The 18,152-nt window shown below is 37.7% G+C and overlaps 1 protein-coding gene across 3 annotated transcripts in view; it reads right to left on the reverse strand.

Moving 5' to 3' along the window:
• Positions 1-18,152, reverse strand: part of AFAP1 (actin filament associated protein 1) — a 168,142-nt gene that overhangs the window by 90,925 nt on the left and 59,065 nt on the right. For all 3 annotated transcript variants that reach the window (XM_073342598.2, XM_073342601.2, XM_073342599.2), the window contains one exon: positions 6,624-6,752. In XM_073342598.2, the coding sequence (XP_073198699.1) occupies positions 6,624-6,750 (127 nt within the window). In that variant the 5' untranslated portion in view covers positions 6,751-6,752. The remainder of the gene's footprint in view (positions 1-6,623; positions 6,753-18,152) is intronic.

Consider the following 18,152-nt stretch of genomic DNA (forward strand, 5'->3'; position numbering starts at 1 on the left):
TAAGCAATTTTTCAGTAATAGTGTGCCGTGACACTTTTGTATTTTTATGTCTGATTTTGTAAGCAAGTAGCTTTTAAGGGCAGTGAAACTTGGGGGTATTCCAGACAAATCAGACTCCTGAAAGGGGTACAGTAGTCTGGAAAGGTTGAGAGCCACTGATCTAAATAGCCAGAGTTTGAACAATTCACTAGACATCTAATAACTGCTGTTTACAAAAGGAAGATATAGAAACTGGGGATGTGCCAGTGGAGTAGAGGTTTCCCTCAGCCATCATTTACTAGACTAGAAAGTGTCAACAAAAACTATTTGAACAGAGTTACACAAAAGTTCTGTCCTCTAAATATTTTTTGCATAACTCTCAATTTTTGTTATGAGGAACAATGGTTTCCAAAAGGTCTAACAAACAACAGGGTTTCATTAGTGCAACTGCCTCTGGAAAAAACTCAGAAGAGAACTTGGAAGTGAAAGGGAGGTTAAGTGTAAAAGCTGTGTCTTGAGACTCCTACCAGTCACTCCTGCCCGACAGTCATCAAGGAAGAACAACAACTCAGTAAAATAAATTTGAATCCCAGTCACTCTCTTTTCATAGGAATGTAGTATAGTTTATCCAAAAAATCAGCTTGGGAGACTAGGTGTCAAGGTTCCTTCCCCACTCTGAACTCTAGGGTACAGATGAGGGGACCTGCATGAAAAACCCCCTATGCTTATTTTTACCAGCTTAGGTTAAAACTTCCCCAAGGTACAAATTATTTTACCTTTTGTCCCTGGACCTTATTGCTGCCACCACCAAGCATCTTACAAATATATAACAGGGAAAGAGCCCGCTTGGAAACATCTTTCCCCCCAAAATCCTCCCAAACCCAACACCCCCTTTCCTGGGGAAGGCTTGATAAAAATCCTCACCAATTTGCATAGATGAACACAGACCCAAACCCTTGGATCTTAAGAACAATGAAAAAGCAATCAGGTTCTTAAAAGAAGAATTTTAATTGAAGAAAAAGTAAAAGAATCACTTCTGTAAAATCAGGATGGTAAATACCTTACAGGGTAATCAGATTCAAAACAGAAAGAACCCCTCTAGGCAAAACCTTAAGTTACAAAAAGACACAAAAAACAGGAATATACATTCCATTCAGCACAACTTATTTTATCAGCCATTTAAACAAAACAGAATCTAACGCATATCTAACTAGATTGCTTACTGACTTTTTACAGGAGTTCTGACCTGCATTCCTGCTCTGGTCCCGGCAAAAGCAACACACAGACAGAGAGAACCCTTTGTCTCCCCCACCACTGCAGCTCTGAAAGTATCTTGTCTCCTCATTGGTCATTTTGGTCAGGTGCCAGCGAGGTTATCTTTAGCTTCTTAACTCTTTACAGGTGAAAGGGTTTTTTCCTCTGGCCAGGAGGGATTTAAAAGTGGTTAGCCTTCCCTTTATATTTATGACACTAGGGTTCATTTCTTCAACATTCTGGCACAAATTCAATCAATGGAGGTGCATCCTGCTTACCCCAGGGCTAAATTTAGCTCTTTAGTGTTTTGTTTAGCTTTTACATACATATTTGAACATCTCTGTCTGAAGCCACACAACTCCCAAAAGTGCAATCAATGATTAAATGCTTCTTGTCATAACACTGTAGTCCCAACAGGTGTGAAGTAATAGATGAAAAAAACAATGCTGATAAAACAGACTATGACTAGAGGCCAGAGATAATTCCTTCTTCCTAAAAAATCAAGTTTAGAGATATTTCTTGAAAAACTTTCAAAATTTTTTTTAAAAGGTCAACTTTCAGTTGTGCCTCTTCATGTAGGACAAATCCATCTTTAGAATTTTACCCATTTGCGTATTCTTTCTTTGCTTTCTTTTGCGGTATTTGATTGATAACTAGAAAGTTAAATAGGGAGTTTCTTTCTGGGACAAAAAATCAAAATTAATCCTGCTGAATAAATAATTTTTTCTCACATTTTTATTAATTTGTTTGCTAACAGACAAAGCTGTGTGTGTTAAATAAGGATGTGCCCCAATAGCCCATCTTGCATTTCCTTATGCAGTGAAGTCAGAATGATGATCAGCCATTTCTATAGAAACAGGCTATGCTGTCAATCACACTATTGTAAATTCCTTCCAGGCTCCAGCAACTGAATAAACTTGATTTTTGGAGGACGAAGCCCTGGTTTTTCCACAAAACAAGGTGAAGCAAAATGGGCTTGACCGAGATTTAGTTTAGAGTTTTCATTTGTTCAAACGTGAAACTCGAAAGGGAATTTCAAGAAGCAGGAGGAACATACATATAAATGAAGGCCAAAAGATTATATCTGCATGTAACCCTATGATGCGTACGGTTAGACCAGTGATATTCAGACCTCAGTGGTTCAGGAGCCAAATCAGTGATCAACATTACCCAAAAGAGCCACAATAGTGTGAATTCATTGTTTCATTTACTATTTATAAATGCAAAATGACTCACCAAGTATTATTATTTCGTCAACTACAATTGGTTAATAACAGAGTAAAAGCATCCTGTTTGGTTAATAAACTTAGATTGGTTAATAATTAAATTGCACAGTATTTTAATATCATGTGCTGCAAAGAGCCACAGGAGACACATTAAAGAGCCACTTGCAGCTTGGGAGCCTCAGTCTGAGTATCACTGCATTAGACTAACTCATACTCGTTAAATGCAGTGATTAATTTGTAATGAAAGAGGTGTTGGGGCTCAAGCAATTTTTTTTTTTTTTTTTACTTTCGTAATTGACACAGTAAGCACAAAGGTGCCGGAACTATAAACTGCCAAGCCTAGAGGTGCCGGGGCTCAGCTCTAGCAAGCCCTGGCACAAATTAAACACTGGTTAAATGTAGTCTTCATGTCACACCACTGAAGTCAATGTTCAGTGGTGGTACAATGCACATGCTCATGAAAGATTTATAAAAGATTCCCTTAACAAATAACTTAAACCATAACTATCTTGTACCTGAAGTGTTTCAATGAAATCCTACTCACGCCCCCTGCCAAATGACACTTTCTTTACAATGTTTGACAGCTTTAAAAACCTGAAACATTAAAAAATTCTGGAAATGAACAGCTAAAGGATACAGACAATTTCCACTTACACATAATCCGTGATTACCATTCCCGCAATCCTTAATTTTGCTCACTGTTTTCTTCAGTGATGGGAATATACTGTTGGGTATATACAATTGCATAGCTGTGTAGTGAAGACTTTGAAAACAGTATAGTCCCAGGGCACTCTATACCACAGTTCCATAAATTCTCTCATAGTGTTGTGTGGGCGGCGTAAAAGGATATTTTAAATGACCAGAAATAATATGATTGTTCAGTTTGGTTATATGGTATTGTATGTTTATGTATTCTTTTATTGTATGCAACATAAAGAAAGATCAAAGCTGTGCAAGGAGATGGGAGTACTTAATGTTATATCATATAACAGACATAAAAAGAAACTTGCTTTACTTTATAAAGGCACTCAATATTCAACAAAGCTTAGTTTAGTCTTTTTCACAAATTACTAATATTTAATATAATAATTATAAATTCTAGATAACAAACTTTTCCTCATATCCATCTGACCTTCATTATAAACCTGAATGCCAAATACTAATAATATTTTCAACTACAGATTGATTCACTTGAATTTATTGTGTGTGCGTGAGAGAGAGAAAGAGTTAGTTAGCTAGTTAGTTAGTTCATATAAGCACTCTTTGGTGATGATCCACGGTACTGTTTTCAGTCAGTTAAGGTAAGTTAGGACTTCACTTTATCATATCTATCACATGCGCCCTGTTGGGTATAAAGCTTTTTGCCCACGATTGAACACTGCAACCATAAACAATGTTCTGTACCTTTAAATCATAGCCAGAAACTTGGTTTTATGGAGTGAATCAATCTATAATAAAGATTGATTCACTGGTTCAATTACCAGTGTGGAATGTATGGAATGGTGGGTCTATGCTCAAAATCTTTGATTGTAATGGCACTTTGAAAAACAACATAGAGGTGACTGTGACAACCACACTTTGTATTCAGATGTTTTCTTGCCACTGATTAACCTAACAGGAATTTTAAGATCTCAAGATCTAGTGTATGCACTTGGTAGTGTTTTGCAGTGAACAAGTTTGTACAGTAGAGATAGGAGATTAACTGGGTAAGGCCATATCATCTTAAAGTTTCTTCTAAGCAGATCTTCCAATTTTGTAGTTTCTCCTACAGTTACAGCATCTAGACATTTTTAACTTGTAAAGTACATATAGGAATCTGGAAAATAGTAGGTAAATTTTATTCAGAAGTGTTCAACATTTAGTCGCATGGAAAAATCCACTAATGGTCTATAGTCTTTGATCTTCCTTCTTTTAAAAATATTGTGTCTTTGTGTCATGGAGGAAAACCTGATAACCCATACATCTAGCAAATCAGTGAGAAAGGTACCTGATGCCTTTTTTCTATATTTGTAGAGTGGTTCCTATGACAAGATGATGTCCAATTTCCTGTTTGAAGAGGACTACGGTTACGTGAACTAGGATGCTTTCAGACTGCATCCACAACATCCACATGGAGGAGTTACAGAGCAGCACTTTGTTGTGCACTGCTATTCACATCCCCATAGTCTGAACTTCGGGCAGTGTAGACAAGCCCAAAGTCTTCTTTGAGGCACTGAATGGAGATTTGTATTTCACAGAGACAAAGCAAAGTGTCACCCATGAAGACAGCAAATTTAAGCTCATTATCAGAATTCCCTAAATCTCTGGGGAACCAGTCAGCTATTGCAAGTAGTTCAAGAATGATAGAAAACAAGAGGAGGTGACAAAGAACACTCTTGACTTGTGCCTCTCTTTAAAGAGAGAGTCCTTCAGAAGCCATTCAAATAAAGGAAGATATATGACAGATCAGTTTGCGATGGAGGTTATAAATTCATTTTTTAAACTGTAGTTCTCCAGTACTACAAAAAGATAGTCCCAAAGAATCTTAACTAACATCTTTTCTGCATCTAATGCTAGAAAGCCATTTTTATTCATTTCTTTAATATGATGAATAAATATTATTTAATATTATAAATTGTGGCTTTCCCTGGAATGAAGCCAGGTATTTGGTTTCCTAAGCATTTTGCTAATACTTTATTTTCCAGGCTGGTTAGTTATACTGGCCAGTATGATCTACTACAGTCTTCTGGATTTTTATCTTTTTTCAGGGGTATGGTTATACTGGCTTCCATACAAGAATTAGGCTATTTTCTTTGTTCAAGGGAGTCACTGAACATTTGAAGTATTCAAGGCACCAGAAGCTTCTGTAAAGCTTTATACACCTCATGCTGACTGTGTCCAGCCCATGACATCCGCCATTTGGAAAGTCCTTTGTAGCATTTCTAATTTCAACTGCTGGTATCTCACGTCAAATTTGACTTTTTTATTTTAGCAATCTGCAGGATATTTTTTGGTTTTCCAAAATTGTATGTTGTAAAAGAGATCCTGAAGATGGCAAAAAAAAATTTTTTTGGTAGCACTTAAAATGTGTCTGTTATCTCTTTTTGATCAGTTGCTTTATTTTTCTTCTATTCCATTTGCAAGTATAACAATTGGGACTATAGTTGAATGACATATTTTGAAAGCTTACACATGTGATTAAAGAGTGCATTTTTACCTATATTGTACAACTGACATACGTAGGTTCCTTTACAGTGGGGAATGAAATGTATGTCACACTTTTACTATATTCAACAATTTTGAAAAGCTCCTCATCAACTTACTACTTTGATTCATGAATATAAGTTTTTACAAATATCAAAGGGCAAAGTTAAGGTCATGGGGTATTTTAAATAGAATAGGGTGACACGAAAGTGAGGAAATTATTGGAGAACACTAACTCTAAAAATTCTTCTCTCCTCTTCCTCTCCCCCACAAAAAAACTTCCCAGAGAACAAAATTTCCCTGGGGAGAGTGTGGCATGCGAGGGTACATGGGGCAGCAGGCATTCAGGCCCGGATGTTGAAACCTGGTGAATGGGGAGGGTCTCAGAGCCCAGACTCCAGCCTGAGCATTTACACTGCTATTTTTAGCCCCACAAGGCCAAGTCAATTGACGCAGGCTCTGAGACTTGCTGCTGCAGATCTTTTCTTTCTGTGCAGACATACCCTGAAGTCTCAGAGACTGGCTTCTTTTTATGAAAGTTAGGGAGGAAGGGGTTTGGAGAGAAATCAAAATTAGCATACAGAGCAACTGCCAATGCTCCATAATATAACGCTATTTTTCAGTCAATACCACCAATTGCAAATGCATTCACAATCTAAATAAAGTAACTGCTTAATTCACAGATCAGAAAAACACTGTGGTTGGCAGATTATCTGCAGTACGATAAATTACTTTGCGGCTAGATTGTGTTAACATTCATGTAGTGGAAGACACATGTAATAGCTTAGTTCCAAGCCCTTTGTTACAATTAACAATAAAAGGTAACAAAGGAAAGCACTCAGAAGCCTATATTTATTTTTTGCCTGGTTGTATGTCTTTTTGCTTTGTTTCAATTTGGCTTTCAGGGGAAAAGAGAAAAACTTTGAGCATAAACTAATTCTTCCCATTCTGCAAGGAACAAAATAAGTCTCTGACACTGACCTTTTGATGACTGTATCCTCAGGAGAATGTTAGTTATTACTGCTTTTTTCTCCCTGACAGTGGATGTTAGATATTCATGGTCCAAAAGTTCAAGAAACAGACGCAATTCAACTATTAATTCTTCCATGGCTGAAAAAAAACAACAAGAATTAACTTTTCTAAACATGTAAACTTGATTTAAACAGGCCTGTGAATTCTCTTATTTAAAAACAGACGGCTATTTCTTGTCAATTTTATTTTAACCTGTACTCTCCCCCTCCCCCAAAACCCACATATACACCAAAGATATGTCTACACTACACAGACTATACAAGCACAACTGTGTCATCATAGCTATGCCAGCATAACTATATAGTCTACATGTGGTCCTCCACACTGATGGAAGGGGATTTTCCATCAGTGCAGGAGCACCACCTTCACGAGTGACAGTAGCTACACTGACAGAAGCATTCTTCCTTTGACATAGCTGCGTCTACACTGTCAACCCATCTGCCTGTCAACCTAACTTTCAATGTAGACCAGGCCTAAATCTAGCTGGGAACATATTGCATGAATTAGCCACAGTGTCACCCATCCCACCATTAGTCTCTGGTGAACCACCCTGCTCACCCTTCCTCATAAATGTCAGAACGGAACCTGGCCGGATTTTTTTAAAAAACACTTTTTTTCTTCTTTTTAGTGTCATTTAAAATGGAAAAGGTTTTGACAAAAATTTCTAAATGCATTGACATTTGCAAAATTTTTCATTTTGGAATTTTGGGGAAAATCTCCGCCCCCCCCATACACCCTTAAACATTCCATCCATTGTTTCTGGTGGGGGGGGGGAGAAAGGACGGGATTAAAAACAAACAGGAATGTGATTTTTTTCCCCTAAAAAAATTTAAAAGAATTTTGCAAATATGAAAAATTTTATTAAAAAAGAATGAAAAAGTCTCAGCCCCTACATTTTTCATGAAATATTCCTTCCTCCTTTATTTTTTTTTTATCAGCTCTACTTAGAACATGTAAAAACAAAGTGGATCCAGATACTCAGCCCCCAAACTAAGCAGCTCCACACTCAGAGATGAGGAGGCTCACAGGTCCAAAGGTTCAGTGGGAGGTAGTTTTTGCACATAGGCCCTATGTAGGTGTCTGCACAGATAGCAAGGTCAGTCCTAGGACCACATCATTTGTCCCTGCTGTCTACGTCCAGTGCTAGCCTGGAGTGTTGACTATTACATAGTAGGCTAATTCTCCAGGCATCATCATCTTGGCAAAGAACTCTCCTCTGAGGGTGTCTAATAAGCTAGGGACAGGGTGATGCTACAGAGGCTTCTGGAGTTTGCAGGGATGCAGTCATACAAACGCTATGTGATAAATGAAGTAGTAACAGTAGGAAGAAGTGTTTGGAAGGGCTGGATGTTGTGGCTGAGAAAAGTCTCTCTCTTATTATTAGCAGAACCCCAATGTGCTAGGTTTGTATAGGACAGGTAGGAAACTTTAGTCCACATACCAAAGAACTGTAGATTACTCAAAAATGAGCAAAGACAAATACACATGTTTTTAAGGACTATTTCTTTGGCTATCAGATACACAATGGTATAAGACTTCTGAGAAAAGCATTATTAATGTGCGGGACTCTGTCTGGATTTAAAACAAAATACATACACAAAAAAAATATTCTTTATTTTGCCCCTGGAAAGAATGAAGCAGAAATAAATTTCCTTACCTACTTTGCTCCTTCCTTGCCTTCCCTCCCATCATATCCACACGTTTGTTTCCTAATACAGTATTTCCATAAAACCAGTTCCTACAGTGCAGTGAAATAAGTGACTAATCTGTTCATATGACCATCAATGTGCATATCGCAGCTTGCTGAACACTGCACATTGGTACTTCATTTGCAAATGTTTGAACACTTTGTCTTTAGAAATGGCCATCCTTTTTCAACACAGGCCTTCTCTGAGCTCATTTTTAACTCTTTCGTATTAACAGCTTTGAATTGTTTTATTCATTAAATGACATATTTCCATAGTCCATGACTAAATTACGCAATACCAATAATATAACTACATTCTTAAGATATGACATTTAATGCAAGAGTGAAGTATTACTGTGAAACAACTGTGAGCTGGAAGAGCATACTGGCTAATAGTCTCTAACTGAGAAATGCCCAGCACCCCGCTGTATCTGGTCTCACCCCGGGCTCCCTGTACCATATCTCTAGCACTGCTTCAGTCAGGATTTTTTTGAAACTGCAATAATGTTCACCAAGCTCTTGTGTATAATTGTGACCATATGTTTTACAGTATGATGTGGTCCCATTCCTGCCCCTATTGAATTCATAGAATCATAGAATATCAGGGTTGGAAGGGACCTCAGGAGGTCATCTAGTCCAACCCCCTGCTCGAAGCAGGACCAATCCCCAATTAAATCATCCCAGCCAGGGCTTTGTCAAGCCTGACCTAAAAAACTTCTAAGGAAGGAGATTCCACCACCTCCCTAGGGAACGCATTCCAGTGTTTCACCACCCTCCTAGTGAAAAAGTTTTTCCTAATATCCAACCTAAACCTCCCCCACTGCAACTTGAGACCATTACTCCTTGTCCTGTCCTCTTCTACCACTGAGAATAGTCTAGAACCATCCTCTCTGGAACCACCTCTCAGGTAGTTGAAAGCAGCTATCAAATCCCCCCTCATTCTTCTCTTCTGTAGACTAAACAATCCCAGGTCCCTCAGCCTCTCCTCATAAGTCATGTGTTCCAGACCCCTGATCATTTTTGTTGCCCTTCGCTGGACTCTCCAATTTATCCACATCCTTCTTGTAGTGTGGGGCCCAAAACTGGACACAGTACTCCAGATGAGGCCTCACCAATGTCCAATAGATGGGAACGATCACGTCCCTCGATCTGCTCGCTATGCCCCTACTTATACATCCCAAAATGCCACTGGCCTTCTTGGCAACAAGGGCACACTGCTGACTCATATCCAGCTTCTCGTCCACTGTCACCCCTAGGTCCTTTTCTGCAGAACTGTTGCCTAGCCATTCGGTCCCTATTCTGTAGCAGTGCATTGGGTTCTTCCGTCCTAAGTGCAGGACCCTGCACTTATCCTTATTGAACCTCATCAGATTTCTTTTGGCCCAATCCTCCAATTTGTCTAGGTCCCTCTGTATCCTATCCCTACCCTCCAGCGTATCTACCACTCCTCCTAGTTTAGTATCATCTGCAAATTTGCTGAGAGTGCAATCCACACCATCCTCCAGATCATTTATGAAGATATTGCATAAAAAAATAAAATTCAAGTTCTACCATTGACTTTAATGCAAACAGGATCAGGAGTCTACGACATAGCTGATACACTGCAGACAGACTGAGGGAGAAAACATGTCGGTTCATTATATTGGGAGGTACCAACCCCATCTAAGCCCAGAAGCTAAAATAATAGAAAACCCATCCATAATTCTGGCTTGTGAAGCAAGTATACAAAGAAAGATCTTTATGCAGCCACCAAGCTTTTCTGTTTATTCTCTCCCCACCACACTCAAATCAGTGCTCAGACAAATAGCACTGTTCTGAAACAGCAATGAGCTAGAGGAGCAGTCTGTATAATGACACAGAAATCAATCATGAACAAATAGTTAAGATTACATTTTTGCAAATCCCCTTCAGAAAGGCACTATTCATCTACTGAAAGACACTTATCTGCCCCATCCAAGTCTTCTATTGCCTGGCATGTTTTTCTACTTTAGCTGAGTTGTACAGCTACTTTTAAGTTAATTGTGCATTCTTTCAAGATGTATATTCCACTGTGGCTTTTAGAAAGTCTCTTTAAAAGGGTAGCAAAAAATGATAAAATATCTGCTCAAGCCCCTTCAAAAATCAGAATCTAAAAGGGATGCCTTATTTGCTTCTTGGTAAACTTGCTACTTGCTATTAGCTTGCTATTATTTTACATGTCTGTTTCAAGACAACTACATCATTTCCAGTTCCATGTGTATTATGTAGTCATTTGCACCTTTGAAAAGTGTGTGTAAAATGCTATCAAGTCAGAATGGTAGAAATTACATTTTTTTCCAACTTAAAATGTAAAAGTGTTCAGAGGAAATCTTTAAAACATTCTTGTAATGTTATATATTTTCTATTTCATCTGACTTTTCAACTGTGGGCTATCCTAAACAGTGCTGCAGGAAACCACATCTGGTTCGCAAGTTTTGCAGTAACATGAAGGTGCTCCAAATGTTGGAATCAGAAATAAGAACTCAGAAGAGGGATCAATGATTGTGTGACACTTTTAATATTTTGGTTAACAATATGACTTTATAAAATTCTGCAGACCCTTACATGACAAATGGTACATTAAAATCCAATTCCTCAGCATCATTATAAGTACTAAGTAGTATTAGCCCCATTATAGAGGGAGGATAACTTCATGTTCCAGGCCACTAAGGCTATCTGGGTTCTATTCCTGGCTCTGCCACAGACTTCCTGTATGACATTGGGCAAGCCACTTAGTGTGTGCATGTCTCTGTTCATCTTTGTAAAAGACAGGCAATGCTAAACCTATCTGAAGGGGGTATTGTGAAGATAAAATCATTAAATATTTATGGTGCTCAGATACTAAGGTGAGGAGTGTCATAGTCATTTAAACTTATAAATACGTTTAAAAATGGATAAACAGAGGGGCAGAGAGGTATTCGAATGGCACTTTTGTAGCCGGCATTGCAAGGTATTTACGTGGCTGATATGCTAAATATTCAAATGCCCTTTCATGCTTGGGCCACCATTCCAGAGGAAAAGATTCCATGCTGATGACGCTGGTTAAAAAAATAATGCGCTAATTAAATTTTGACTGAATTCCTTGGGGGAGAATAGTATATGTCTCCTGCTCTGTTCTACCTGCATTCTGCCATCTATTTCATATTATAGCAATCTTGGATGATGACCTAGCTCCTAGCACAGGCTGTTCGTTTTAAGAAGACTTTCACTACAGATTTGACAAAATGCAAAGAAGGTACCGATGTGACATTTCTAAAGACAGCTACAGCACTCGACCCAAAATTTAAGGATCTGAAGTGCCTTCCAAAATCTGAGAGGAACAAGGTGTGGAACATGCTTTCCGAAGTCTTAAAAGAACAAACACTCCAATGCAGAAACTACAGAACCCGAACCACCAAAAAAGAAAATCAACCTTCTGCTGGTGGTGAAAATGAACATGCATCGTTCCGCACTGCATTGAGTCGTTATAGAGCAGAACCCGTCATCAGCATGGAATGGTGGCCGAAGCATGAAGAGACATATGAAACTTTATCGTATCTTGTGACGCTAGCTACAACAGTGCCATGCGAACATCTGTTCTTACTTTCAGGTGACATTATAAACAAGAAGCGGGCAGCATTATCTTCTGCTAATGTAAACATACCTGAGCGATTGGCTGAACAGGAAGTAGGACTGAGTGAATTTGTAGGCTCTAAAGTTTTATGTTGTTTTATTTTTGAATGCAGTTATTTTTTTCATAATTCTACATTTATAAGTACATAATTCTACATTTATAAGTTCAACTTTTATGATAAACAGGTTGCACTACAGTACTTGTATTAGGTGAATTGAAAAATACTATTTCTTGTTTTTTTACAGTGCAAATATTTGTAATAAAAAATATGAAGTGAGCAACGTACACTTTGTATTCAGCGTTGTAACTGAAATCAATATATTTGAAAATGTAGAAAAGATCCAAAAATATTTAAACAAACAGCATTCTATTATCGTTTACCAGCACAATTAATCACGCAACTAATTGTGATTAGTTTTTTAATTGTGTGATTAATCGCAATTAATTTTTAATCGCTTGGCAGCCCTACTGATTTTACAATAAATAATACAAAAAGCTGTATAAGATTTTAAAAGCAACAACAACAGAATAATTTGCTAGATTTTAAAAATCGTTATAAATATTTCAAACACAATGTTTCTGAAATTACTTCTCATACTATCCTGCCAGGATCTGAATTTAGAGGTCTGTTTTTCTTCTGCAGAAGCTGATGGCATCATAAATACTTAAGAAAATCTATGGAATGTAGCTCCCTACTCTTCTTTAAATTTATGCAGTGCCATCAAATCTTGAAGAAACTCCATGTTTATTGAGTAGAGAATGGATGTCTCATCAATTAGAGTGATAGGTCCCTAATGTGCTCTTACACTTGTCATGCACAAATCCAAAATAATGACACCTCAGAAGGGTTTCCAACTTTGGGATTCAAAGTTTTTGAATTTTTCAAATGACAGCACATAAAACCTACACTCAGATGCCAGAAAAGGAAGACAGCAAGGTAAAAATCATCAGGGAACGACAATTACATAGTGCTACAATTTTTGTTCCAAATCAAAACTAAAATCAACTGGAACCGAAACAAAATAATGATGCAGTTATCCCAGATCTACATTTATGGGCACTATTCTAGAAACATTGTTTAAAAATAATTTGAAGTTTTCATTGCAAATTGATTTTAAAATTCGTAGGAACAGTGCCATATAGTGTACATAGTCTCCCAAGTTTTCTTAAACCAGAAGCAAAAAGACAAGAATGAGCTGATTACAATCATGTTCAGATTGTTTTTCTTCACTCAGAGTGTAGATGTCAATGGGAGCTAAGGTACAAATAAAGCTTGCTGAAAACTGGTCTGGTGGTTTTAAAAAGGTTATGGATGTTTAATAATAGATTAAATTTATATTTAGTTTCCAAACTAGAAAAGCTTTGGAACATTAGGCTGGCTCAAAATTTGTGTCCTTTCAAACTACTGAGCTATTTCAAAAGCTCATTATCTCAGACTCTGGATTGTCTAATTTTAAACATTTATATTTAATTTCCCAAACTGATTTTACTCAAATGTGGTTGCCTTGTACATCTGATTAAGACCAGTCTTCAGGTCAAATATGAAAACTATGTATTGTAATTTAGTGTATTTACATTCATTTGAAGTTCCAATTTGTGTATTATCTAATTAAGGTCATACAGAGAGGCCATATTTTAAGACACAACACAAAGACACATATTTTAAGGAATAAGAGTTGATGTTGAGTTTTCAACCTTACTGCTGCGTTTACTGACTTTTCAGACCTTGGACTTCAAGGCCATAACCTTGTCTTAATACTAGTTTTTACATGAAATACATTAAATTAAAATAAAATATATACACCCTCCCATAATGGTTAAAATATTTTACACACAGAAAGATGTTTAAGGATGTGATACAAACTACAGGATAAGTATAAACAAAAATGCTCCCCAGCCCCCACACTACTTGGAATCACTTTAAAACACGGACATTTTCCACTCCAAAATTCAAGACTCCATTTCCTGTGAGCAGCTACGACACCTGGCAGACTTAGGGTTAGAGGCCCAAGACTAATGCTGTTAAAAATATACAAAAGTATGAGGAAAAACAAATCCATGTCTTTCAGATGACCACATTTTTGGTTTTAGACAGTTTTTTTAGGTCTAGCACTTGCAAAAACCTGAAACACACAGAAAACAGACTATACCAATCCACCACCTGAATTTTCAAATCAGCATTTTATCCTAAAGAAAGGAGCACAGAGAAGCTGCCTGCAAGAACTAGTTTATCAGCATGACCAGGGTATGAATTAATGTCTGCTACCATGGAACTAAGCCCATTTCTACTGAAATGAGCTCATCATCGTAACCATTAAACTGTGTCAGCTTCTAATCTACCCATGAGAGTGTTTTAAAAAAAAAAAAATGGGGGGGATGGGGAATCTATGAGGAAAGCATGAGGCTGAGCCTGTGTTTTATATAATCTGTTGTACACCCATTACAACTGCCAGATGGTGGAATAAGTTCCTTTCACGGCTCCTTCCTGACCATAAATGGCAACGGCCCCCTACAGAAACACATGATTTCTGGAAGCAGGCAGTAATAGCAGATTCCACATTAGGAACAATTCTTACTTTTCCCAACACACAACTGGGAGAAATCTACAGTAACTGAAAACTGCGTCATGATCCTACTAGCAGGACAATAACCTGTTCACAATAGCTAGGCAAATGGACATTGTTTCCCTATTTGCCTCCATCTTTTCAAGAGATCTCTAGAGACCCTTTAAAATGCTCTTCTTTGATTTAGCTAGAGAGACTTCAGCACCTTTTAAATATGACACTAATGTGATCTCTTCCTCTAAATAGTGTAAATAATGGAGGTGGAATAAATGAAAGAGGAGGCTGCTTCCTCCTGAGCATTGCCTAAAAGACTTAAGAATGTTCCTAATGGAACGTCTACACTGCAATAAAAAACCCGCGGCATGGCTGCAGCTGGCTCTGGTCAGTTGATTCGGGCTTGTGAGGCTCGAGCTATGGGGTAAAAATTGCAGTGTAGACGTTCAGGTTCAGGGTGAGTGTAGTGGATGTTGTACTTATGAAGTAAGCAGATTCTCTGGGTCCAAACCCTGAATTTTCACAGGGACCAGAGGACAAAAGGTGGAAAAAAGGCATCAGCTCTATGGGATGGTGATGTTTATTATTATTTGTATTATGGCAGCATTAAAAGGCTCCAAGAGAGATTGTGACTCCACTTTACAAACACATAATAAGAGACAGTCCTTGCCCCAAAAGCTTACAATCTAAATATACAAGACAAATACAGGGGAGGGGTCTAAATTAGCTACTGCCACCCAAGAAAGAGACCTTGGAGTCATCCTGGATAGTTCTCTGAAAAAAAAATCTGCTCAATGTGCAGCAGCAGTCAAAAAAAACTAACAAACGTTAGGAACCATTAGGAAAGGGATATATAATAAGGCAGAAAATATCATTATGCCACTATATGAATCCATTATACACTCACACCTGCATGCAGTTCTGGATGCCCCATCTCAACAAAGATATATTAGAATTGGAAAAAGTACAGAGAAGGGCAACAAAGATTATTAGGATTATGGAACAACTTCCACATGAAGAGAGAATAAGAAGATTGGGACTGCACATCTTACAGAAGAGACAACTAAGGGGGACGGGGGGAAGATATCATACACGTCTATAAAATCATGAATGGTGTGGAGGCAGTGAATAAGGAAGTGTTATTTAGTCCTTCTCATATTCAAAGAACCAGGTTCACCCAATGAAATTAAAAGGCAGCAGGTTTAAAACAAACAAAAGGAAGTTCTTCACACAACACAGAATCAAACTGTGAAACTTATTACCAGGCCAAAAATATAACTGCATAAAAAAAAGAATTAGATAAGTTCAGGGAAGATCGGTCAATCAATGGCTATTAGTACGGTTGCCAACTCCCCAGGATGGGCCTGGAGTTTCCAGGAATTAAAGATTAATCTTTAATTAAAGATGTCACGTCATGAAACTTCCAGGAATATGTCCAACCAAAATTGGCAACCCTTGCTATTAGCCAAGGTGGTCAGGGATGCAACCCCGTGCTCTGGGTATCCCTAAACTTCTGACTGCCAGAAGCTGAGACTAGAGGACAGGGGATGGATCTCTTGATAATTGCCCTGTTTTGTGTGCACCAGCCATTGTCAGAAGACCCAGTATTGGACTAGATGGACCACTGCTCTGACGCAGTATGGCCATTTTAATATTGTTATAACTATCCCGAGGATGAAGTGAAACACGGATAAGATCCCTCAGCAGGGCACTTTATCCCCAGAATAATATAGGTGAGCCCAGCTAAAAAAAAAAAATAGCAACGATCCTTTATTCCAAACCTGAAGCCACCCAGATTGTCACCAACTATCTTTCCAAGCAGCATGAAGAACAGTAGAGACAAAAGACATAGCCACCAAACACTCCTCCTGCCTCATACATATTTATGGTAATCCTTAATGAGCACCATTACAGTTACAACCCACATGTATTCCTCCTTTTTTGTTTCTTCCACTTCAGTCTTCAAGGCACTGGCTTGTACAAACTTAGGTTTCCAAATAAATAATCTGAACTCCTACTGCTGAAGTCAAAGCATTAAGGCAATAAAACAAGAGGTGGGAAAGCAGATAAGGAATGTTTGGGCAAGAAACAAAGTAGCCAAAAATCCTGCTCACTCATCTACAGCTGTTTGACTGACAGACTCACTGGAGTGTAATCCATTATATAGGGCAGATGGATAAGGCTTTTTTTTCTTTTCTTTTCTTTTAAGTACAGTTCAGTGTTTTATGCACTACCACAGATTTTAAAGAAAGTCTGCTTTTAAACAAGTTCATAGAATCAGAAAAATCAAAGAGCTTGTGATGAAGAATTAATATTATAATTATTTAACATAATATTAATTGTATAAATTAAGCTAGTTGTAACAATGTGTTGCACAAATAAGAAATTTCAGTAACTAAGAACAGAAATGTAAAGCATAATCCACTTAAGTTTTTGAAGTTTTCCTCTAAAGATATATTTTTCAAGCAAAAAATGTTTTTTTTCCTCCCCAAAATATACTCTGAAAAGTACAGACATATGGATCTCACTCCACCTTGGAGTCCAAACTAAATAGAAAGCCCAGGCCATGCTTATTTTTCAGTGAATTTTGTTTCACTTTCCTTTCCAGATTCCACTATTCTTACCAATGAAGAAATTTGAGTTTCTTACATTGCAGCGTCTCCGTTTATTTTGGTTCACATCATCTTGTCACCATGACATTCCAAGTCTTGCTTCATAGCTCATACACTAACTCAACTCCTGTGTTGCATCGAACCACAGAAGATAAGCAACTGTTACAGTACCAACAAACACACTCAGGCAATGAAGTCTCATATGCTACAAAAGGTGGACAGAAATTATGTGATAGAAGACAAAAGCTCTGCCCCAGACTCCAGATCTCAGTAGCAGATGGTGGCCAGATACACAAAAAAGACTCGAGGATATGGGTAATGCATGTTAAATAAAATAAATTAAAGCATACAATGCACCCCATGAGCTCATATGGACCCTGCTTGAGGACTGCCTGCTTATCTGTTTTTAGGTCAGGATCTCTGTTACTCAAAGAGCAAAAATGTCAGAAAGCAAATTAACTAATTCAATTGAAACACAAACTAATGTAACGATGGAGGGAGACATACATAGAAGGCAACCACTGGATTTTTCAGTGTAATGTTTCTATTTTTGTACTAAGCAGTCTAATTCTTGTAACAGTACCTCAATCACCAGCAGCTAACACTTAAAACCTCTTTTACATTCATAGGCATGTATATTTTAAATCGATTATCTTCCATGCAAACTAGGAATATTTTGTATTATGTGAATTTGACATTAAAGCTTCTCTGAGTATTTGTCTAGTCTGTTACTAATTTAAAAAGGGGAATCAGATGATAAAACCAGAATACGTGGGACCATATCCAAAAGTCCTTCCACTCACTTTTGACCAAGAAAGGGTGAAACAAAAAAACAAGTTAGGACTTCAGGGTCTGAACCACAGTTTCTATCAAGAACAGAAAAAGCCCTAGAAAATACACAGGGGAAAAAACTTGCACAAGACTGATTAAACATATAGATCTTTTCCATCTCCAGTTTCCTACCTTCTCTGGTATTTGGCAAATCTTATG

Source organism: Lepidochelys kempii, chromosome 4, assembly GCF_965140285.1.
Source record: "Lepidochelys kempii isolate rLepKem1 chromosome 4, rLepKem1.hap1, whole genome shotgun sequence".
Classification (NCBI taxonomy): Eukaryota; Metazoa; Chordata; order Testudines; family Cheloniidae; genus Lepidochelys; species Lepidochelys kempii.